At 51.7% G+C, this 24484-nt stretch overlaps 1 protein-coding gene and 1 non-coding gene across 4 annotated transcripts in view; both read right to left on the bottom strand.

Annotated features, from left to right (window-relative positions):
• NCAN (neurocan) overlaps nucleotides 1-24484 on the bottom strand; it is a 40485-nt gene that overhangs the window by 5626 nt on the left and 10375 nt on the right. For all 3 annotated transcript variants that reach the window (XM_005588532.4, XM_074026477.1, XM_065535301.2), the window contains exons 4-13: nucleotides 22719-22893; nucleotides 22481-22608; nucleotides 21647-21940; nucleotides 19858-20445; nucleotides 18295-19650; nucleotides 12443-12559; nucleotides 11254-11367; nucleotides 8054-8212; nucleotides 5756-5838; nucleotides 1150-1294 (exon numbers count right to left, since the gene is read on the bottom strand). In XM_005588532.4, coding sequence (XP_005588589.3) covers nucleotides 1150-1294; nucleotides 5756-5838; nucleotides 8054-8212; nucleotides 11254-11367; nucleotides 12443-12559; nucleotides 18295-19650; nucleotides 19858-20445; nucleotides 21647-21940; nucleotides 22481-22608; nucleotides 22719-22893 — 3159 coding nt within the window. The remainder of the gene's footprint in view (nucleotides 1-1149; nucleotides 1295-5755; nucleotides 5839-8053; nucleotides 8213-11253; nucleotides 11368-12442; nucleotides 12560-18294; nucleotides 19651-19857; nucleotides 20446-21646; nucleotides 21941-22480; nucleotides 22609-22718; nucleotides 22894-24484) is intronic.
• Nucleotides 13409-13516, bottom strand: LOC123570412 (U6 spliceosomal RNA). The gene has a single exon (XR_006694594.1). It is a non-coding gene; the product is annotated as a U6 spliceosomal RNA (small nuclear RNA).

The following is a 24484-nucleotide window of genomic DNA, read 5'->3' as shown; positions in this document are numbered from 1 at the left end:
GCTGAGACTGTAACACTGCACTCCAGCTTGGATGACAGAGTGACTCCATCTCAAACAAACAAAAAACAATTGGTTATTCTCATCCTTAAAGGCATGCAAACTAAGATAACAATGAGATACTATCTTCCTCACTTAGATGAACAAAGAACAAAAGTTTGAGAATGTGCAGAGTTGGCAAGGGTGGGAGGAAACAAGCACTCTCACACGCTGATGGAAAGTGAGAACTGGCTGGGCTGACATTTACCAACTTAAAAAGATGAAAGCCGGGTATGGTGGCTTACACTTGTAATCCCTGCCCTTTGGGAGGCCGAGGTGGGTGGATCACCTGAGGTCAGGAGTTCGAGACCACCCTGCCCAACATGGCAAAACCCCCGTCTCTACTAATAATATAAAAATCAGCTGGGCGTGATGGCATACGCCTGTAATACCAGCTTCTCAGGAGGCTGAGGCAGGAGAATCACTTGAACCTGGGAGGTGGAGGTTAAAGTGAGCTGAGATCACGCCACCGCACTCTAGCCTGGGCAACAAGAGTAACACTGTCTCCAAAAACGTAAATAAATAAATAAAAATAAAATAAGAATAAATTTAAAAATATATATATAATGCCACCCACCTCGGCCTCCCAAAGTGTTGGGATTATAGATGTTAGCCACCCCGCATGGCCTATTTCCAGAACTTTTTCATCACGACACACCAAAATTCTGTATCCATTGGGCACTAGTGACTCCCTCTTCTCCCGACCCCTGTCCCCTAGCAAACACTAATCTACTTCCTCTATCTAAATTTGCCTACTCTGAATGCTTCATGAAAAAAAAAAAATGAATCAAGCCTGGGCACAATGGCTTATGCATATGATCTCAGCACTTTGAGAGGCTGAGGCAGGCAGATTACTTGAGCCCAGGAGTTTAAGACCAGCCTGGGCAACATGGCAAAACCCCATCTCTACAAAAAAAATACAAAAATTATCTGGGCAGGTTGGTGCATGCCTATAGTCCCAGCTACACGGGAGGCTGAGGCAGGAGGATCGCTTGAGCCCAGGAGGTGGAGGCTGTGATGAGCCATGATTATGCCACTGCATTCCAGCCTGGGCAACAGAGAACCAGTGAGCAAAAGTGACAGAGAGGAAAAGGAGCAGGGGGCACCGCATACCTGTGCCCTTCTTGCAGACATAGGGTAGGTTGTAGTTGCAGGGGACATCGTTCCAGCGCCCGCTTTCATGCGCCACCATCACCACACAGTCCTCGCCACCCGCAAAGAAATTGTCCGGCTGGTTCTCTCGCCAGTTCTCGAATTGCTGCAGGAATAGGGGGCGGGGAGTTGTTCAGGGGACCTCTGTTGCAGCCCAGGTTCTGGCACTTCCTGCTGTGGGACTCCCCTGGCCAGACCCCTCAAACTCACAGGGATTCAGTGTTCCCATCTCTACAATGGCCACTGTCCTGCCCATCCTGAGGGGGGGCCACCACTGTCATCCAAGCCACCATTCCTGTGGCTTGGAAGCCGTATCATCCCCCTCCTTGGTCCTCCTGCCTCCCTGGGTGCCTGGCCGCACCCAGTTCATTTTCAACATGAATCAGTGTTAGATAAATGGTGGGACAAGGCCGGGCCTGGTGGCTCATGCCTGTAATCCTAGCACTTTGGGAGGCCACGGTGGGCAGATCACCGGAGGTCGGGAGTTCGAGACCTGCCTGGTCAATATGGTGAAACACCGTCGCCACTAAAAATAAAAAAAAAAAAATTAGCCAGGTGTGGTGGTGTGCTCCTGTAATCCCAGCAGGACAATTTCTTGAACCTGAGAGGCAGAGGTTGCAGTGAGCCAAGATTGCGCTATGGCACTCCAGCCTGGGCGACAAGACCGAGACTCCGTCACACACACAAAAAAAGATAAATGGTGGGACAAATGGTGATCTCAGCCCGAAGTCCAGAAGGACTTCCCTAAGGAGGCAATGTGAGAGTTAAAGAATCAAAGATGGTAAGGATTCAAGGCCGGGCACGGTGGCTCACGTCTGTAATCCCAGCATGTTGAGAGGCCAAGGGGGGCAGATCACTTGAGGTCAGGAGTTCAGGACCACCTTGGACAACAAGGTGAAACCCTGTATCTAATAAAAATACAAAAATTAGTCGGGCACGATGGTGCGTGCCTGTAGTCCCAAGCTACTCAGGAGGCTGAAGCAGGAGAATCGCTTGAGCCTGGGAGGCAGAGTGAGCTGGGTTGCACCACTGAACTCCAGCCTGGGTGACAGAGTGAGACTCTGTCTCAAAAAAAAAAAAAAAAAGTAGTAAGGGTTCAGACAGGGAACAGCATTCCTAGCAAAGGGAACCACCAGTGTGAAGGCTCAGAGGCAGGACTGAACTTGAACTTGTTCTGCTTGAGGAACAGACAAAGCCTAGTGAGGCTGGAGCTGTGTGATGGGGCTGGGGTATGCTCAGAGAGTGGAGAGGGACCAGATCTTGCATTAGAGGAAAGGAGGTGAATTTTTAGAAACGGTGGCAAAATATATATAGCACAAAATTCCTAATTTTAACCATTTTTGTTTTGTTTTGTTTTGAGACAGAGCCCAGGCGGGAGTGCAGTGGCGCGATCTTGCTCACTGCTACCTCCACCTCCCGGGTCCTGGTTCAAGCAATTCTCCTGCCCCAGCCTCCCGAGTAGCTGGGATTACAGGCATGCACCACTATGCCCAGCTAATTTTTGTATTTTTAGTAGAGACGGGGTTTCCCCATGTTGGCCAGGCTGGTCTTGAACTCCTGACCTCGCGATCCACCCACCTCGGCCTCCCAAACTGCCGAAATTACAGGCTTGAGCTACCACACCCAGCCAATTTTAACCATTTTTACGTGTGCAGTTTATTTTTATTTTTATTTTTTTGAGACAGAGTCTGTATTACTCAGGATGGAGTACAGTGGTGTGACCTTGGCTCACTGCAATTTCTGCCTCCCAGGTTCAAGAGGCGGTGTGCAGTTTAATACATTAATTACATTCACAATGTTGCATAACCATCACCATTATTTCCAGAACTTTTTTTTTGAGATGGAGTCTCTTTCTGTCGCTCAGGCTGGAGTGCAGTGGTGTGATCTTGGCTCACTGCAACCTCCAGTTTCCGGGTTCAAGCGATTCTCCTGCCCCAGCCTCTGAGTAGCTGGGATTACACATGCGCTCCACCACGCCCAGCTAATTTTTGTATTTTTAGTAGACACAGGGTTTCACCTGACCAATAGGTCAGGCTGGTCTTGAACTCCTGACCTCGTGATCCACCTACCTCGGCCTCCCAAAGGGTTGGGATTACAGGCGTGAGCCACCCCGCGTGGCCTATTTCCAGAACTTTTTCCTCATGACACACCAAAATTCTGTCCCCATTGAGCACTAGTGACTTCCCCTTCTCCCGACCCCTGTCCCCTGGCAAACACTAATCTACTTCCTGTCTCTAAATTTGCCTACTCTGAATGCTTCATGAAAAAAAAAAATCATACAACAGCTGGCCTTTTATGCTTGGCTCATTCCATGTTTTGTTTATTATTTTATTTTATTTTATTTTGGAGCCCGAGTCTCGCTCTGTCTCAATTTTTGAATTTTTTGTAGAGATGGAGTTTCGCCATGTAGCTCAGGCTGGCCTCGAACTCCCAACTTTAGGTGATCCACTCGCCTTGGCCTCCCAAAGTGCTGGGATTACAGGCATGAGCCACCCACCGCACCCGGCCTGTTTTGTTTTGTTTTGTTTTGTTTGAGACAGCGTCTTGCTCTGTCACCCAGGCTGGAGTGCAGTGGTGCAATCATAGGTCACTGGAGCCTCGAATTCCTGGGCTGCAGCGATCCTCCTACTTTGGCTTCCCCAAAGTGCTAGGATTACAGGTGTGAGCCACCACACCCAGCCTCTTTTTCTTTCTTAGTATAAAATTTTTTTGTTTTGTTTTGTTTTTTAGAGATGGAGTCCTGCTCTGTTGCCTAGGCTGGAGTGCAGTGATGTGATCTCGTCTCACTGCAACTTCTGCCTCCCGGGTTCAAGTGATTCTCCTGCCTCAGACTCCCAAGTAGCTGGGATTACGAGTGCGCGCCACCATGCCCAGCTAATTTTTGTATTTTTAGTAGAGATGGGGTTTCACCACATTGGCCAGGCTGTTCTGGAACTCCTGACCTCAAGTGATCCGCCTGCCTCAGTCTTCCAAAGTGCTGGGATTACAGGCGTGAGCCACTGTGCCCGGCCTGTTTGTATAAATTTAAAGGGTACAAGTGCAATTTTATTACATGCATATGCATATAATAAAATATATATTGTCTACTAGCAAAGTCTTGGCTTTTAGTGTATCCGTGACCCGAATAATGTACATTTTTGTACCAGTTTGAATCTCTGTTTTCAATTCTTCTGAGTATGTATCTAGGAGTAGAATTGCTGGGTCATATGGTAACTCTATGTTTAACTTTTTATTTTTATTTTTATATTTTTAGAGACGGGGGGTCTCACTGTGTTGCCCAGGCTGGATTCCAATTCCTAGGCTTAAGTGATCATCCCGCCTCAGCTTCCCGAGTAGCTGAGACTACAGGCGCGTACCACTGTACCCAGCTTCTATGTTTAACTGTATGAGGAACAGCCAGATTTTTACATAGCGGGAGAAGGGGAATTTTTATCTTGAGAACAATGGAGAGTCTGGAAGGGCTTGAAGCAGGGAGGATGCTGACCTAATATGTTTTTAGAGACAGGGTCTCGCTCTGTCACCCAGGCTGGAGTGCAGGTCACTGCAGCCTTGAACTCCTGGACTCAAGTGATCCTCCTCAGTCTCCCAAAGTGCTTGGGATTACAAGCATGAGCCACCAGTCTGGCCTAGAAATTTTATATATATATATATATTTTTTTTTTTCTTTTTTTTTTTGAGACGGAGTCTTGCTCTGTCGCCCAGGCTGGAGTGCAGTGGCGTGATCTCAGCTCGCTGCAAGCTCCGCCTCCCGGGTTCATGCCATTCTCCTGCCTCAGCCTCCCGAGCAGCTGGGACTACAGGCGTCTGCCACCACGCCTGGCTATTTTGTTGTATTTTTTAGTAGAGATGGGGTTTCACCATGTTAACCAGGATAGTCTCAATCTCCTGACCTCGTGATTCGCCCGCCTTGGCCTCCCAAAGTGCTGGGAGTACAGGCATGAGCCATCACGCCCGGCCTATATATATATATATTTGCTTTGTTTTGTTTTGTTTTGAGACAGAATCTCGTTCTATCATCACCTAGGCTGAAGTGCAGTGGCGTTATTTTGGCTCACTGCAACCTCCACCCCACAAGTTCAAGCGATTCTCGCACCTCAGCCTCCCGGGTAGCTGGGATTAGAGGCATACGCCGCCACGCCTGGCTAATTTTTATATTTTTAGTAGAGACGGGATTTCACCATGTTGGCCAGGCTGGTCTCAAGTGATTTGCCCACCTTGGCCTCCCAAAGTGCTGAGATTACAGGCGTGAGCCTCCATGCCCAGCCTAGAAATGAGAATATTTGAGAGACTATGGCTGGGGGACCAGGCAGAGTGAGTAGGGGAGGCGTCAGACTCTAGTCTCAGGTTTGTAACCTCTGCAGCTAGGTGGGCACGGTCTGTTTACCTGGGCTGGGGAAGTCAGGGGAGAAGGCCTTTACTTGAAGCTCCTTTGCCAACTCCAGCATCTTAGAGCCACTAGAGACCTTTGACACCCAATTGAGATAACTTTGCACAAAAGGGTAAACTGAGGCCAGATGGCAGGCCTGATGCAGCTCAGCAGCCTAGGCCTGCAGCCCCCGCCACTCACCAGCCCAGTGTTGTCCGTCCACTGGAAATCCCTCTCCACGATCCTGTCGTTCAGGCCGATCCACGTGTTTTCGTGCCCAAAGCCTGCAGGGTCGGGGGTTGTGGGTCTGGGTGTTCACCCATGCCTCTTCCAGCCCAGGGCGGAGGCGCAGGTGAGATGGGGTAGGGTGTGGGAGGAAAGAATTCCTCACCTTCCCCAGCCTGGAGGTGGGCTGGGTGGGGGGAAAGATCTAGAAGGTGGAAATCAAAGGGGAAGAGGCGGGTACAGGGATGGAGGAGGATCCAGAGCCCCTTCCTCAGCCTCTCTATGGGCGGGGGGCCGGGTGAGGTATGTGTGGGAGGGGAAGACCCAGTCCCTTCCTCAGCCTGGAGGTGGGCTGGAGGTTGAGGTGGAGAGCGAAGGAGATAGAAGTGAAGTTTACAGAGGTTAAGGAGGACACAGGTGCCCTCCCCCAGCCTCTGTAAGAGCTGGAGAAGGGAAGTGGGGGGAGGGAGAAGGAGAGAGAAGAGGGGGAGGAGGGAGAGGAGAAAGGAGGAGGAGTGAAAGGGAGGAGGGGCAGGAGTAGGAAGAAGGATGGGGAGGAGGGAGGAGGAATGGAAGGGAGGAGGAGGAGCAGGAGGGAGGAGGGGGAGGAATGAAAGGAGGAGGGGGAAGAGAAAGGAGAAAGATCAGTGGAAGAGGGAGGGGAGGAGTGAGAGGAAGGATGGGGAAGAGAAAGGAGGAGGAAGATGAGTGGAAAGAGGAGGCAGAGGAATGGGAGGGAGGAGGGAGAGAAGAGGGAGGAAGAAAGGAAGGAGAAAGGAGGAGAAAGATGAATGGAAGGAGGAGGGGAAGAGTTGGAGGGAGGAGGGAGAGGAGTGGGAGGGAGGATGGGGAGGAGAAAGGAGGAGGAGTGGAAGGGAAGAGGAAGAGCAAGAGGGAAGGGGGAGGAAAGGGAAGGAGGAGGAGTAGAAGGGAGGAGGCCTGGGGAGGAGCATAAGGGAGGAGGAGACGAATGGGAGGAGGAGGAGGCAGGATGAGGAAGAGAAAGAAGGAAGAAGATGAGTGGAAGGAGGAGGGGAGGGAAGGGGGAGGAGAGGAGAGAGGAGGAGGAGGAATGGGAGGAGGAGAGGGAGAAGGGTAGGGAGGATGAAGAGGCGAAAGGAGGTGGAAGATGAGTGGAAGGAGGAGGAGGGGGAGGGAGAAGGGGAGAACTAAGAGGGAGGAGGAGAAAGGATGGGAGGAGGAGGGAGGAAGAGGAGTGGAAGGAGGAGGGGAAGAAGTGGTAGGGAAGATGGGGAGGTAGGAGGGAGAGCAAGGAGGAGGAGGGTCGGGGGGCAGGCATGAACCCCTCTCCCAGCTTCAGTGTAGGCTGCAGGTGTGTCCTCACTCCACCCTCCGAAAGCAAGGACTCTGGCTACCCTCTTTTAGAGGGGTGAGGCATGGGAAGAACCGGAATTAGGCCCAGGCTATGCCAGGGTTTGTGGCCAGGAGAAGCAGGAATAAACCCAGGCACTGTCACATCTTTGCAGAAATGAGAAGTAGGGGACAGGAGACACCAGTGGGCGCTGGATGGGCAGACAGATGAGAAGGCACGAGCCAGTCACTCAGGAGGGAGTGGCCCGGTGGGATACGTCAAGGAAAAAGAAACAAGCGAACCAGGGAAGGAAGAAACGAAGGAGTCAACGAGGGATGGGATGGCGGCAAACAGAATAAACAGAATAAATGGATGGATGAGCAAAAGGCAGAGGGATAATGAATAAATCAATAAGTCCCAGATTACATGAATGCAACACTTGTCTCTCTCCTAGGTCTTTGCAAGGCTCATTCCTTATTTCATCCAACACATCCCAGGTACTTCCCCCATCACCCTCCATCTCTTGGCCCTGTTTTGTTATCAGCACACATAGGATCCGTTGAATTACAGTATAGACTTATTCACTTAGATATTTACTTGTTTGTCTATATCCTCCCCAAGAAACGGTCACTCCCTGAGGACAGAGCAAAGTCAGCATTGATCACTGCTATGCTGTGTCAGTGTTCCTGGAATGGTGCCTGGCACACAGCAGGTGCTCAGTAAATATTTGGTGAATGAATGAATGAATGAATGAATGAATGAATGAATGAAGTGAATGTATGAATTAACAAGTGAATTGACAGATTTCATGCATTAAGAAGCAGTCAGGGCTTGCATTAATCAACACAGCTTTGGAAAGGTGACGTCTTGAAAACCAGGGAAGGGATGCCCTGGCAAAAGGACTACAAGTGCCACCCCTGCCCACCCTCCAGGCAGGTGGCCCCCTCCCCCAGAGCCCCTACTATTAATGAAGCTGTGCTCCTCTGGTGAGTGGACGCTGGTCAGGTGGCCGGAGCGGCGGCGGCAGTCCCTCTCGGCATCTTCCCATGCCCTCCGGTGGGCAAAATAGCGGTAACAGTGGCCCTGGAACTTGTGCCAGCCGCGGTCACAGCCCTCGGTGTCTGGGAGATGGGATAGGAGCGTGAGGGGGGGCTGGCCTTGGCCCAAGGCCTACCAGCGTGAGCACAGCCAGCCCACCAGAGAGAGGGCCCAATCCAAGGTCACTGTGGGGCGAGATCACCCCTCTCCCCATGCCTGGCCCCTCCTCCTGAGGCTCTGCTCTCCTGACCCTTTCACCTCCCATATTGACTTCTTTTTTTTTGGACAGGGTCTCACTCTGTTGCCCAGGCTGGAGTGCAATGGCACAATCTCGGCTCACTGCTACCTCCGCCTACCACACTCAAGCAATCCTCCCACCTCAGCCTCCGGAGTAGCTGGGATTACAGGCATGTACCATCGTGCTCAGCTAATTTTTGTACTTTTAATAGAGATGGGGTTTCACCATGTTGGTCAGGTTGATCTCAAACTCCTGGCCTCAAGTGATCTGCCCACCTCAGCCTCCCAAAATGTGGGGATTACAGCCGTGAGCTACCACACTGGCCAAATCTTAACGTCTTTTCTTTGTTTCTGGAAGAGATTTAAGTGGGAGATCAGTCTCTGACACCCCCTCTCATTCCAGTGCTGAAATCTCCTTCTCTGATGTCAGGGCCACATCCTTTGTATGGACATGGGAGCTCAGACATTTCTCCACAGAAGACATACAAATGACCAACAAGCACATGAAAAGATGCTCATTGTCAATGTCAAAACCACCATGAGATACTTCACACCCACTAGGATGGAGATATATATATATATTTTTTTGAGATGGAGTCTCACTCTGTCGCCCAGGCTGGAGTGCGATGTCTCGATCTTGGCTCACTGCAGCCTCCACCTCCCAGGTTCAAGCAATTCTCCTGCCTCAGCCTCCTGAGTAGCTGGGATTACAGGCGCGTGTCACCACGCCGGGCTAATTTTTGTAATTTTAGTAGAGACAGGGTTTCTCCATGCTGGCCAGGATGGTCTTGATCTCCTGACCTCATGATCCGCCCGCCTTGGCCTCCCAAAGTGCTGGGATTACATATAATTTTTTTTAAAGGAAAAGTAGGCTGAGGATGGTGGCTCAGGCCTGTAATCCCAGCATTTTGGGAGATCGAGGCTGGTGGATCACTTGAGGCCAGGAGTTCAAGACCAGCTTAGCCCCATCTCTACGAAAAATTAAAAAAAAAAAAAAAATTGAGTCAGGTGTGGTGGTGGGTGCCTATAGTCCCAGATACTGGGGAGGTTGAGGCATGAGAATCACTTGAACCGGGAGGTGGAGGTTGTAGTGAGCTGAGATCACACCACTGCACTCCAGCCTGGGTGACAGAGTGAGACTCTCTCAAAAAATAAAAAGAAAAAGAAATTTAAAAAATAAAAATTAGCCAGGCATGGTGGCACGAACCTGTAGTTCCAGCTACTGGGTAGGCTGAAGCAAGAGGACTGCTTGAGCCTGGGAGTTCAAGATGACAGTGAGCTATGACTCTACCACTGTACTTTCCAGCCTGAACACAGCATGAGAAACTGTTTCAAAAAAAAAAAAAAAAAAAGACCAAGCACAGTGGCTCATATTTGTAATCCTAACACTTTGGGAGGCTGAGGCAGAAAGATCACATGAACCCAGTAGTTTGAGAGCAGCCTGGGCAACATGGCAAAACCCCATCTTTAAAAAAATAAAAAATAAATAAATAAAAATTAAACCTAGAGTTACCATATGACCCAGCAATTCCACTCATCCATCAAACCATGAATAGATAAACAAAATGTGATATAGCCATACAACGGAATACTACTCAGCCATGAAAAGGAATGAAACACTGATTCATATTACAACACAGATGAACCTTGAAAACATGCCAGGTGAAAGAAGCCAGACACAAAAGACACATATTTTGAGATTCCACTCATATGAAATGTCTAGAACAGGCAAATCCACAGAGACAGAAAGCAGATTAGCGGTTGCCAGGGTCTGGGGAATGGGAATAGGGAGTGACCGCCTAGTGGGCACAGAGTTTCTTTCTGGGGTGCTGAAAAAGTTCTGGAACTAGAGAGAGGTGATGGCTATACAACATTGTGATTGTACAGAATGCCACTGAAATGTACACTTTAAAATGGTCAATTTGGCTGGGCTCAGTGGCTGTAATCCCAGTAGATTGTGAGGCTGATGTGGACAGATTGCTTGAGCTCAGGACTTCAAGACCAGTCTGGGCAACATGGTGAAACCTTGTCTCTACAAAATATACAAAAATTAGCCAGGCATGGTGGCATGTGCCTGTAGTCCCAGCCTACTGGGGAGGCTGAGGTGGGAGGATCACTTGAGCCTGGGAGGTCAAAACTACAATGAGCCAAGATCGCACCACTGTAGTCCAGCCAGGGTGCCAAGGTGAGACCCTGTCTCAAAAAATAATAAATTTAGCTAGGTGTGGTGGCGCGTGCCTGTAATCCCAGCTACTCGGGAGGCTGAGGTAGGAGAATCACTTGAACCAGGGAGGCGGAGGTCGCAGTGAGCTGAGATCACGCCACTGCACTCCAGCCTGGTGACAGAGCGAGACTCTATCTCAAAAAAATAAAGTAAAATAAAATAAAATGAAATAAAATAAAATAGGGCAGGCACAGGGGCACATGCCTGTAATTCCAGCACTTTGGGAGGCCAAGGTGGGTGGATCACCTGAGGTCAGGAGTTCAAGACCAGCCTGGCCAACATGGCAAAACCCCGTCTCTACTAAAAAATACAAAAATTAGCCAGGCATGGTGGCAGGCGTCTGTAATCCCAGCTACTTGGGAGGCTGAGGCAGGGAGAATTGCTTGAATCTGGGAAGTGGGGGTTGCAGTGAGCCAAGACGGCATCATTGCACTCCAGCCTGGGTGACAGAGTGAAATTCCACCTAAATAATAATAAAATAATAAAATAAAATAAAATGGTTAATTCTATGTTACGCACTATTTGTCTAAAAAAATAATTTATCTTGTGTAAGGCTCACAGCCATGGAACTGGAGGCAGGGACCTGGAGTATATGGGGAAGCCTGTGGCTGGGCACCCAACCCCACTCTTGGAACTGTTTCTGGGGTTGCAACAGAAACTCACCTTTCTCGCAAAGGCTGCCCCCATAGCTGGGGAGGCAAAGGCAGACAAAGCCGTTGACCTCATCGATACAGGTGCCTCCATTCTCACAGGGGCTGCAGAGGCAGTCATCAATGTCTGGCAGAGAGGAGAAGAGATTGAGTCAGAGGTCAGCTTCCCCTTGGCTCTGAGCCTCCGCAGGAAACTAAGCAGAAGATGGGGTCATAGTCCTACCATCCATCCTGGACCTCAGTGCAGCAGTCGCAGTCTGCACAGATGGCCCAGTGACTCTGCAGGCAAGGGGGTGGAACCTCATACAATTAACATAAATTAGCATTAATGAGAGCAGATGCCATTGGGGCAGCTGAGAGCCAGGATGTGCAGACTATTCTCCCTGACTCTAGAGAAGTGAAGATTATACTCTCAAAAACAGGCTCATAGAAAGCTGAAGTTGGAGTCTCTTTTAGGCATTTGCAAAGACTTGCACAGAGTCACAAAGCTGTTTGTGGGTAAAGCTAGATATTCATTGAGTTCTTCTTCTACCGGTCCATGTGTAGACAGTGCTTGAGGCACGTATGGTACTGGGCAAGTCACTTTCCCTCCTTGAAACTCAGCTTATTTTTTGGAAAATGGTAATAATAATGGGCTCCTACTCAAGGTGATTGTGAGTAGGGAAGCAATAGAAGAGCTCAATAAATTATATCATTTATATTTATTGTTATAATTCTGTAATCAGTCTTGTGATTGTGAAGGTTGTGAAGTCAAGATGATGCACAGAGCTCAAGAAATTATGTCACTTATACTTGTTGTTGTAATTTCATAATTGGTAGTATTTCTTGTGTTGGGCTTTGAAGCTAGCACCCAACAGTTCTGGTGGCAGTGCTTATACCTCCCACCCACCCAGGAAAGGGCAGGATCCCCAAAGGGCCTTTGCAGGGAGGAGTCTCGGACATATCATTCCTTTGTCTTTCCCTTCCCACCTCTGACTGGTAGTAATGGGAGACAGCACACCAGAGATGAAAGCTCAGCTGTTTGATTCTGGATCCACTAACTGGGCTGATTTAGCTGGATGTAAGGACTGGGGTTTGGGAATGGAGCATCTGAAACCAGCTTTTTGTGATCTCTGAATTCTGAGGGCATGGTTGCTAGAGTACAACCCAAGGCTCTGGAGTCAAACAAATTCAGATTCAGATCCTGAGTCTGGGGTACTCACCAATCTCACAGTTCTCTCCGGCGAAGCCCTGATCACAGCTACAGCCATACATGGTGCCATTGGCATTACATGTCCCTCCATGAAGACAAGGGTTGTTCTCACAGGGATCTGAGTGTGCTGCAGGATGGATGGGTAGTATGGGGAAGAGTCAAACCACAGATCTTTTGCCTTCCTGGAATCAAGACTCCAGGCCCCCAAACTGCTTTAATCAAACCCTCCTTATGGAGTCCTCTTTATAACTTCCCCAACCAGTGGTCACCAACTCCCTCTCATATGCCCCCTGTTACGAGGAGTTTACTCCTTCCAGAAACTGCCCCAAAGCATCTGTGGACTTCCCTGCCTGTAGCAAAGTCCTTCCTTAGCCTGAACTGGAATGGGGCTCCCAGAGACCAGGGCTGCCTGAAGGACCTCGTAGAATGTTTCTCCCAGAACACAGGCTTCTGTGTCCTCCCTGACTTAAGTGTCCTTCCCCTCCTTTGGGCACACCCTGCTCATCACTGTGCTTCTCACAAATTGGGACACAGGAGTAGACATAGGTTCTAGCCTGGGCGACATAGTGAAAAAAAAAAAAAAAAAATCCTCATCCTGCCCCAGCCAACACGGATCCTGTCAGGGCAGCATCTGACCATTCCACTGCACAGTGGAATTAAATTTTAAAAAAATTAAATTAAAAAACAAAAAAGAGGCCAGGCACCGTGGCTCACGCCTGTAATCCTAGTACTTTGAGAGGCCAAGGCAGATGGATCACCTGAGGTCAGGAGTTCGAGACCAGCCTGGCCAATATGGGGAAACCCATCTCTACTAAAAATACAAAAAATTAGCTGGGCGTGGTGGCAGGAGCCTGTAATCCCAGCTACTTGGGAGGCTGAGGCAGGAGAATCCTTTGAATGCCGAAGGCGGAGGTTGCAGTGAGCTGAGATCACGCCACTGCACTCCAGCCTGGGTGACAGAGTGAGACTCCATCTCAAAAAAAAAAAAAAAAAAAGAATGAAATGCTTCATTTTTTGCACAGGGGCTGTGCTAATCTTCTCTGTATTGTTCTAATTTTAGCATATGTGCTGCTGAAGCGAACACTACTTTACTTTTTTTATTAGAACAATCGTTTCTTGTCTGTATCTCTCCCTAGAGCACTGGTGTTCCATATGGCAGCCACATATAGATATTCACGCTTAAATCAATTAAAGTGAAATAAAAGTAAAAACGTCATCCCTCAGTTGTCCTAGCCACTTTTCAAGTTAGCGTCGATAGAGAACATTTCCATCCCTGGGAAAGTTCTAGACTGTTGCTCTAGGACATCAGTTTTCAGAGGACAGGGGATTTGGTTTGAACACAGGGTCCTGGACAGAGCAGGCACTCAGTAATTGCTTGCTAAAGGAATGAAGGTGGCAGCTGGCCCTCCTGAGGTAGCTGAGGCCTGTCCCTGGGGTGACCCCATGGATGGCAAAGGGGCTTGTGGATGGCAGGGCCTGTGGCTGGACGATGGCCCTGCACGTGTGTGCACACGCACAGGGCTGCCAGGCGGCGGGACGCATGAGCCCCGCCAGGTGCCCTGCGCTGCTGACACCTGCCCACGGACTGGCGGTGACTCAGTCACTCGCTGGTGCTGCATTTATTTTTGGCTTCATTAGCATTTCTTCTGCAAGCGGCGGGTGGGTAGGCGCCTGGGTCTCTCCAGCACTGCCCGCCAATCTCCGTCCTGCTGCCTCTGGCTTCATTGTGGACCCCAGGATCCAGAAAAGTATAAGACAGACCCAGCCTCAGCCCAGGTGCAGCTCCAACCCCCGTTTACTTAGTGTTCCTGTGTGGTCACCCTCCCACCTCTCTGACTGCCCCTTCTCTATTCATTTGGGCATTGAACTTCTTCCCTTCTGATCGTCTTTCCAGTGTTGATCCCCACATAGCCCCTCTCTTCTCTCACCACCACCCTAAGATTATTACTATTTTTTTTTTTGAGACGGAGTCTTGCTGTGTCCCCCAGGCTGGAGTGCAGTTGCATGATCATAGCTCACTGCAGCCACAACCTCCCAGGGTCAAGCGGTTCTCCCACCTCAGCACCCCTGAGTAGCTGGGACCACAGGTATGCACCATGCTAATTTTAAAATTTGTTTTGTAGAGACGGGGTCTCACTATGTTGCCGAGGCTGGTCTCCAACTCAGAGCTCTGCTGAGGGCTCAAGTGATCCTCCTGCCTCAGCCTCCCAAAGTGCTGGAATTACAGGCATGAGCCATCACGCCCAGCCTCATGTACTTTTTTATGCCAATGAACTAAGCATTTCACAACCTAGTGACTGAGACAGAAGCCCTGTTTTCCAGCCAGGTGCGGTGGCTCTCGCCTATAATCCCAGCACTTCAGGAGGCTGAGGCGGGCGGATCACTTGAGTCAGGAGCTCAAGACCAATCTGGTCAACATGGTGAAACCCCATCTCTACTAAAAGTACAAAAATTAGCCAGGGGGCCAGGCGTGGTTGCTCACGCCTGTAATCCCAGCACTTTGGGAGGCGGAGGTGGGCAGATCACGAGATCAGGAGATCGAGACCACGGTGAAACTCCATCTCTACTAAAAACACCAAAAAAAAAAAAAAAATTAGCCGGGCACGGTGGCGGGCACCTGTAGTCCCAGCTACTCGGGAGGCTGAGGCAGGAGAATGGCATGAACCCGGGAGGCAGAGCTTGCAGTGAGCCGAGATCTCACCACTGCACTCCAGCCTGGGTGACAGAGCAAGACTCTGTCTCAAATAAATAAATAAATAAATAAATAAAATAACAAAAAATAAAAATACAGAAAATCAGCTGGGCGTGGTGGTGGGCGCCTGTAGTCCCAGCTACTCAGGAAGCTGAGGCAGGAGAATGGCATGAACCGGGGAAGCGGCGCTTGCAGTGAGCCAAGATCGCGCCACTGCACTCCAGCCTGGGTGACACAGCGAGACTCCGTTTCAAAGAAAAAAAGACAGAAAGAAAGAAAAATTAGACAGGCATGGTGATGCATGCCTACAATCCCAGCATCCCAGCTACTCAGGAGGTTGAGGCATGAAAATCAGTGGAACCTGGGAGGCGGAGGTTGCAGTGACCTGAGATCACTACTGTACTCTAGCCTGGGAGACAGAGCAGGACACTATCTCAAAAAAAAAACAAAAGAAGCCCTGTGTTCAGACAACCTGGATTCAAACCCCAGGCTTGACACTCCCTTAGTTGCATGGCTGCACAAGGTACTTGACCTCTCTGTGTCTGTCTCCCTATCTGCAAAGTGAGGATCACACTGGAGCTTTTCCCATAAGGACATTAAAAGGATTAACCAAGATAACTCCAGTAAAGTGCTTTGAATAAACCAAGCACACTGGCAGTAACCCATAAATGTCAGCCTTTATGGATACAAGCGGCCCTGCCCCTGGGTCGGCCTGCCTCTGGGACATCTAAGAAAAAAAGATCTGCCAGGTGCTATGGCTCACGTCTGTAATCCCAACACTTTGGGAGGCCAAGGCGAGAGGATCGCTTGAGCCCGGGAGTTTGAGACCAGCCTGGATAACATAGGGAGACCCCATCTCTTCACACACAACCACACACACACACACACACACACACACACACACACACACACACACACACACAGAGCTGGGTGTGGTGGTTGCATGCCTGTAGTCCAAGCTACTGCGGAGGCTGATATGGGAGGATCACTTGAGCCTGGGTGTAGTGAGCTATGGTTGCCCCACTGCACTCCAGCCTGAGCGACAGACCAAGACCCTGTCTGGAAAAAATAAAAAGGAAAAAAACCAAAATAAAATAGATCCCACCCCAACACAGCCCAGAGGTGACAGGCTGGATGATGAAACCTGCATCAGCTATTTCCATCATCATGACACTTTGCCTTCAAAAAAAGGGGCACCAACTTGGGCAACATGGCAAAAGTCTGTCTCTACAAAAAATACAAAAATTAGCCAGGCCTAGTGGTGCACACCTGGTCCCAGCTACTTGGGAGCCTGAGGCAGGAAGATCACCTGAGCCTAGGGAGGTCAAGGCTGCACTGAGCCATGATCCTGCCATTGCACTCAAGCCTAGGTGACAGAGTGAGACCCTTTCAAAAAAAAAGGCAGGGGCAGGGGGTTGCGGTAGTTAAACGCCAATGGTGTTAATAAAAGTGCGCAACTCGACCGGGTGCCATGGCTCACGCCTGTAATCCCAGCACTTTGGGAGGCCGAGGTAGGTGGATCACCTGAGGTCAGGAGTTTGAGACCAGCCTGGCCAACATGATGAAACCCCCCGTCTCTATTAAAAATACAAAAATTAGCCAGGCATGGTGGTGGGAGCCTGTAATACCATCTAATCAGAAGGCTGAGGCAGGAGAATCACTTGAACCTGGGAGGTGGAGGTTGCAGTGCGCCGAGATCACACCACTGCACTCCAGGCTGGATGACAGAGTGAGACTCAGTCTGAAAAAACAAACAACAACAAAAAAGTGTGCAACTCAGAAAAAAAGACATTAATTAGCTGCTTGTTTTGTTTTGTTAGTTTGATTTGAGGCAGGGTCTCGTGGTGGAGCTATCATAGCTCACTGCAGCTTGGCTAATTTCTTTTTATTTTTAGTAGAGATGGTGTCTTGCTATGTTGCCCAGCCTGGTCTTAAACTCTTGAGCTCAAGTGATTCTCCCACCTCAGCCTCCCAAAGGGCTAGGATGACAGGCATGAGCCATTGCATGCAGCCACTTTTTCGTTTGTTTGTTTTTAAATTTCATTTGGCCAAAAAACTCAGCTTCATTTGGCAGGACCTAAGAAGGGCTGGAATTTGCAGACTGAGCTGAGGCCGACCTGGCCCCAGGGAGAACAGGGCAGCTGATTTCTCTGGACGCTGCTGGCCACAGAGTAGTTAAGACTCAGGCTGACTTGGGCTCCAGTTGAGGTTTGACCACTGATTAGCCAAGTGGAGTTGTACCTCCCTGAGCCTCGGTTTGCTATCTGTAGAATGGGGGTGATCCTTGCCCCTTGTGTGCCTTCCCAGCACCCACTTTCCCTGTGGCTTGAGGCCCCCCATGAGTCAAATCACTGAATTCCAGTTCCCATTCACATTTGTCCAGGAAACCGTCCCTGCCACGCCTCCTCCCTCTGGCCTCGCCTGGGAGGCGTCTGTGTCCTGCTCTGTCTTCCCCAGACTCCGGGAATCCTGGAAAGCCAGCCCCTGGGCGTCACACCACTGTCCAGCACAAAGCAGATGTAGACATGGCTTGTAACTGAACTCATTCCCTAAATCAGACTCTACTCAATGCCTCGCCACTCCCATATTTTGTTTTTGTTTTTATTCTGTTTGAGATGGAGTCTCACTCTGTCACCCAGGCTGGAGTACAGTGGTGCGATCTGGGCTCACCGCAACCTCCGCCTCCCGGATTCAAGCGATTCTTATGCCTCAGCTTCCCCAGTAACTGGGATTACAGGTGTGTGCCAACACACCTGGCTAATTTTTATATTTTTAGTAGAGACAGAGTTTCGCCATGTTGGCCAGGCTGGTCTTGAACTCCTGACCTCAAGTGATCTGCCCATCTCGGCTTCCCAAAGTGCTGGGATTACAGGTGTGAGGCACCGCACCTGGCCACTCACCACTCTCAAATTTTGTTCCTTGGGATGTATGCTCTGTGTCCAAAATTGTTCAAGTGCTACTTCATCTCCTGGCCTTTGCCAGTACTCGTTCCTCTGCCAGGAATGTCATTTCTGAAATTCAACTCCACCCGAAAAGCTCCTACCTCCAGCGTCATGCCCCACTAGAAAGCTTCCAGATCCTCAGGGACAACCATTCCTCTCTGCTCTGGGCTCCCCCAGCCCCTGCCCCCCAAGCCCTGACCATTCAGAGTCCTGGGACTCTGTACTCACCCTCCTCCGCACCCTCATTCGTAGGGGTCCCTGACAGGGCTGGCTCCTCTCCACTTGCCACCTCCTCCCAGAAGCTCTCTACGCCTGGACTCCCTGCCAGGACCTCCAGTTTGAAGTCCTCTATGCCCAGGGTGACAGGCAGCAGGGTGCTGGAGGGGTCCCACGGTACCGTAGGCTCCCCTGAGGAAACTAAGGCAGACTCGCCCACACTGGCTGCAGTCGGTGTCCCAGGAGGAACAGCCGGTTTCCCCAGGGGGCTGCTCTGATGAGGAGGCGCTGAAGTTCCTGATGTTCCCTGGGTCTCCACCTGATCCTCTGGCTCTGGGTGGGATTGGGAGCTTGAGGAGGCCAGTGTAGACATGGCTGGAACTCCAACCTTGTCCCCCTGCTCGGTCGTGAGGGACGTCACAACGCTTGTATCCAGGGCCACCTGAGGGCTCAAGGTGGTGCTTTCAGCTTCTTCAAACGACTGGGATCCAGGTTCCCAAATTCCACTAGCATCACTGGGGGCCGGCGTGACTGTGGAATCCTTGGGATTCACAGTGGGTCCTTCATCTGTAGCAACCCAAGGCTCCAAACTCGGGGTGACTTTGGGTACCAAGAAGACTCCAGGGGATCCCGAGGGGGCAGATGGGGAGCTTGCACCCGGCCCTTTGCTGTACACTGAGGGCCAGGGGTCCTGTACCTCATCTACAGTGGCCTGCAAGCCAGAAGTGGGGCTTTCTGCTGTGTCGAAGACCCCAGACTCAGACCCCGAGATGCCCCTGAGGCCCGTTAGCTCCGTGGCAGTCTCAGTGGGGACAAAACCTACAGCCACATTCCTGTTTACAGAAGGCCATGGGCTGGAGCTGGGGTGCTCAGCTTTGTGGACCTGAGCAAGGCCGGTCTCCCCAATTTCTCTGAAGTCTGCCCTGGGGGACTCAGGTGTTGTGGGCATGGCCTCTCCACCCTGTCCTGTCGGGGTCGAAAAGGGAGGCAGGGAATACACCTCGGTCTCCGCAGCAGGGGAAGGTGGAGCCGTGGCCGTGGCCTCACCATGTCCCTCAACTCTACTGGCCTCAGTGGAGACGGAGGTAGGGTGTGGTAGCATCCACTGTTTGGGACCACGCAGCATGGCCATCATAGGGAGATCTGGGGAGGTGGCCAAGGGGGATGCCTCCCAGGGGGCAGGGCTGGGAGCTGAGACAGTGGCCTCCAGGGGGGACCAAAACAGGTCTGGGGTGGCTGGCCTGGCACTGGGGCCCTCGGCTTTCTCTAACTCCGGGACAGGGGCCCTGCTGTGGCCTGAGATGCTGGGTGGGACCATGGTCGGGGGCCACAGCCAGGGCTCTGGGGAGCTCTTGCCACCAGCAGAACCTGCAACAACATCAAGGCAGTCATTACAATGATCTCTCAGCAGCCCCTTTGGTGGGACTCCAGGCCCAATGGAGAGGGGGCTTCTGGGGCCAGAGCACCCAGCTGGGATTCACAGCTTCCTCCCTCATCCTGAGTGTAGCCATGGCTACTTCTCCACCCTCACCTCCAGATCCCCAGGTAGGTCCCGCCTCCCCCAGAGCAACTCACCAGCTCTAGGCATATCCACCTCATTGGTCAGATCAGCCCAGGGGCTCCGGCTGTGGCCACTGCCCCACATCTCTGTGACTGCCATGGCCAGCGGAGGCTCCACTTGGTTCCCCACGGCCTCTGAGGTTGGGGGCTGGGCGCTGGCCTCCATCCCCTCCTGCAGCCCCGGCTCCGGGTCCTGCTGCTGGAAGTAGCGCCCATTCAACCCTTTGAAGCGCCCCCTCCTCCTAGCTGTAGGGTCAGTTGGGACCACCTCCGTGTGTGAACTTGCTGTAGTGCCTGCCCCCGTGTCACTAGGGCTGGGGGCCACCGTGCTTAGCCACACTTCCCCAGTGGGCCATGAGGCCAGCATGGGGTTGCCAGGGGTAGGGCTGAGTGTCTGTTGAGATTCCTGCTTCTCCGCCAAGATCAGGGGTTCTTCTTCCCCACTGGACACCAGAGGCTCCTGGAAGTCAGGGGTGACCACCTCTTCCTCCTCCAGGGTGGGCTCCAGTTCTCTAACTGGGGGCCCCTCTGCTGACAGAATCTCCCCCTCATCCCCAGAGGATGGGGTCTCTAGGTCTCCATGTTGTGATGTGGGGTGATGAGCTGTGGGAGAAAGCAGAAGAGATTGTGTTAGGCCCAGGGGTGGCCTGGGAAGTTCTGCTTGAAGTCTACCCACTTTCCGGCATGCTGCAGCACAAGCCTCCTGTGCACCTCTGTCTCTCCTAAGTGGTTTCTGAGATTCCCCCAGCCTGAGAGAGGGAAGTGCAGTCTTCACCTCCACTGTTGAGGCTGGGGACCACCTGAGCCACGGTCAGGGTCAGAGTCAACTGGCTGCAGTGAGGGCTATAAGAATTTGGGCCAGGCGCGGTGGCTCACGTCCATAATCCCAGCACTTTGGGAGGCCAAGGCGGGTGGATAACTTGAGGTCAGGAGTTCAAGACCAGCCTGGCCAACATGGTGAAACCCCGTCTCTACTAAAAATACAAAAATTAGTTTGGCGTGGTGGCGCATTCCTGTCCCAGCTACTCGGGAGGCGGAGGCAGGAGAATCGCTTGAACACGGGAGGCGGAGGTTGCAGTGAGCCGAGATCGCACCACTGCACTCCAGCCTGGGTGACAGAGTGAGCCTCCATCTCAAAAGGAAAAAAAAACAAAACAAAACAATTTGGCTCATGGGCAAAGCTCAGGCAGCGTCCAACTCTCATGAACTTGAGTCGGCCTGTTGAGGGGTTCAACTCAACTTTGATGACGGATCCTCTCCTGGTGCAAGTGGCGCCCAGTGGGCATGGTATGCCCGTGCCAAGATTGGGGCAGCTTACTTAGAGGACTTGACTCCTTTGGGGTGATGCTTGCAGCTTCCAAAGCTGTCCCCACTGTCCCCCAACAAGGGCAAGTGTCATCCCTGCTCCCACCCCCGGTGTGGAGCCCAGAGGTGGCCAATTGAGGCATAATCTCTTCCACGGGGGTGTGTATGTGTATGGGCGTGTCTCTACGTAGAATATGCCCCACCCAAGGGCTTGTCTTTCAGGGTTATGGGGCCTCCAGACCTCAGGAGATACAGCCCACCCAGCAAAGATGATTCCCCACCACAGTGGCCTCCTTTGGAGCCTTATTTGTCGTAAGGGGTGTGGCCTTCGCCCGGGGGCGTGGCCCTCACCCAGAGACTTGGCCCTCACCCAGGGACGTGGCTTATCACAAAGTGAGCTTCCACGTGTCTCTCTGCCTTGGCTTGGCGAGGCTTTCAGGGGCGTGGCCTTCGCCAAAGTGAAAGCCCTGGGGGAGCGGCCACCAGGGGACGCACGCACCTCGGAAGCAGTAGGCGTCGAAGCGCGCGGCGGGCGAAGGAAAGCCAGTCCGGTTAGCGAAGCGGTAGACGGTGCGCACGCCGGGGGCTGGGCCCCCGCAGCGCCGGCGCGGCGTCTGGATCGGGTAGCGCACGCTGCCGTCGGCCAGCCAGCCTGGGTCGCACTGGTCCAGGCCCTCATGCCAGGCCAGGTGCAGCTGTCCCACCGAGGCCAGCGCGGCACCCTGGCGGCGGCACTGTGCACGCGCGCCAGCCAGTGTCAGGCGGCGGGCCGGGCCCACGTAGAAGACCTCTCCTGCGGGAAGGGCGGGTGGAGGTCAGGGGGGCTGGGGAACCCTCCCCTGGAGCCCAGGAAGTGGGTCCAACTCCAAATAGTCCCGACCTGGACGTTAGGGTGGTGGTTAAAAGAGACGGTGACAACCGCAGCTCTGCGTCCAGCTCCGGGACCATCGTTGTCCTTACCTCTCATGCAGGGCTAAGTCTCTTTTTACAAATGGAGTAACTCAGGCACATGGGCAAGTCGGGCTTCAGGAGAGGGAGGGGCTCGGTGAAGGGGGCTCACAGAGGAGGAAGCGGGTAGGGACAGGGAGGCAGGCAGGGGACAGGAGATCAGAGAGGGAAAGAGGATCAGAGAGAGGAAGGGGGCAAAGGGAGGGAGGGGGACTCAGGGAAGCATGGAAAGCTCAGAAAATGGGTGGGATCATGTCTTGGTTGCAGGTTTAGAGAGGTATAAGACAGGAGACTTGCATAAGGACCCGGGAGGATGGGAATTGGGGAGAACGATAGAGGCTCAAAGAGAGGCGGAGGGGCCGGGTCCTGCCAGTCCCAGACTTACCCCCTAGCTCCCGGGCAAAGCAATACACATCGTAGAGTTCCTGTGGGTTGCGTCTCCCATAGCTCCGAACCCCTGGAAGGCTGCTACGGTCACCATAGCAACCAGGACGGGACTGGGTGATAGGATACCTGACAACACAAGGGGAGGGTCCCTCTCAGATGTGTACTCCTGGAGCCCCCAAGGAACCTCCTTCCCCATGGGCTAGTCTTCATCTCCCTGCCCTGTGTATCCCCCTCACCGAACAGTGCGGTCAGAGAGCCAGCCAGCATCACAGTTGTCAAAGCCATCCTCGAAGGCAGCCTGTAGATGCCGAGGGGCTGCAATGATGGCTGAGCTGAGATGGCAGGCCTCCTGGGCCTCAGCGAAGGTCAGTGCATAGCGGTCCTGGGCTGCCCGGTAGTGGAACACAACACCTGTGGGGGAACATCCAGGATGGGGGGGCAGTCGACTTATGCTGGAATCTTCAAGAACAGACCTACCTCTTGCAGAATGACTCCCCACTCCTGTCTGATAATAATAGACCCACATACAGTGTGGGTCGAGGGTGGGAAGCAAGATCCATATGCCCCTATTTTACAGATGAGGAAACTGATAACAATGGCCATAAAGGGTTACAAGTTAGCAAATATTTACAATGTGAAAAGCATTTACAGCCGGGTGTGGTGGCTCACTTCTGTAATCCCAGCACTTTGGGAGGCCAAGGTGGGCGGATCACTTCAGGTCAGGAGTTCGAGACTAGCCTGGCTAACATGGTGAAACCCTGTCTCTACTGAAAATACAAAAAATAGCTGGGCGTGGTGGCACACGCCTGTAATCCCAGCTACTCAGGAAGCTGAGGCAGGAGAATCGCTTGAACCCAGGAGGCGGACGTTGCAGTGAGCCGGGATTGAGCCACTGCACTCCAGCCTGGGAGACAGAACAAGACTTCGTCTCAAATAAATAAATAAATAAAACATTTTTAAAAAGAAAAGCATTTGTAAGCATTATCTTATTGAACTCTTACAACAAATCTGATTGCTTCCAGAGGAGGAAACTAAGGGTCAGAAAGGTTGAGGGACAGGTCCAGGGCCACGCAGCAAATAAGAAGCAGAACCAGAATTCAAATTCAGAGAGATCTGACTCCAAAGATAGCACTCTTCATGCCCAGGGTTAGGCCCTGGAGGTGGCAGGAGGTGTGGAGAAGGCTGACAGAGAGATTCTGCCTTTTAGGAATTAAGTGCATGTGCTGATAGGGAAGTGTAGGCAGCAATGGAAGATCAAATGTGGTTCTTGCCTGGCCTGGAAATGTGGTCCTGGAAGGCTTCTTGGAGGAGGTGACATGTAAGCCAGGATATGAAGCACCAGTAACAGGCTCACTGTGATTCAAATTCTGATTTAGGGATGAAAGAAATGGCTGAACAAGACAAAGAAATGAAACACCTTGTTCTGTCTTATCCTACTGAGAGCCCTTGTGTCCTCAGCATTGGACCAGTACAGAATAGGTGCTCAATAAATGTTTGGCTGAATGTCTGGGCACAGCAGCTCATGCCTGTAATCCCAGCACTTTGGAAGACCGAGGCTGGCAGATCACTTGAGGCTAGGAGTTGGAGACCAGCGTGGCCAACATGGTGAAACCCTGTCTCTACTAAAAATACAAAAATTAGCCAGGTGTGGTTGTGTGCACCTGTAATCCCAGCTACTCCAGAGGCTGAAGCAGGAGAATCACTTGAACCCACGAGGCAGAGGTTGCAGTGAGCCAAGATCGTATCACTGAACTCCAGCCTGGGTGAAAGAGTGAGAATCTGTCTCAAACAACAACAAAAAGAGTTTGGCTGAATGAATGAAATTGAAGTCACCTAGATGTGGAATTCACTTGCCTCACTCCCAATCAGTTTGTTGTTGTTGTTGTTAGCTTTTATCAATTTTCAGAAATAAGACCTTTGAAAGGGGATGATTTGTTGACCCCATAAACTATATGGTGAGACACTGTGTCCCCAGTTCACCGTTTGGGGGTATGCAGGTTAA

Source organism: Macaca fascicularis, chromosome 19, assembly GCF_037993035.2.
Source record: "Macaca fascicularis isolate 582-1 chromosome 19, T2T-MFA8v1.1".
Lineage (NCBI taxonomy): Eukaryota > Metazoa > Chordata > Mammalia > Primates > Cercopithecidae > Macaca > Macaca fascicularis.
Note: the sequence above shows the minus strand (reverse complement) of the source record. Positions and strands in the feature narration are given on the sequence as shown.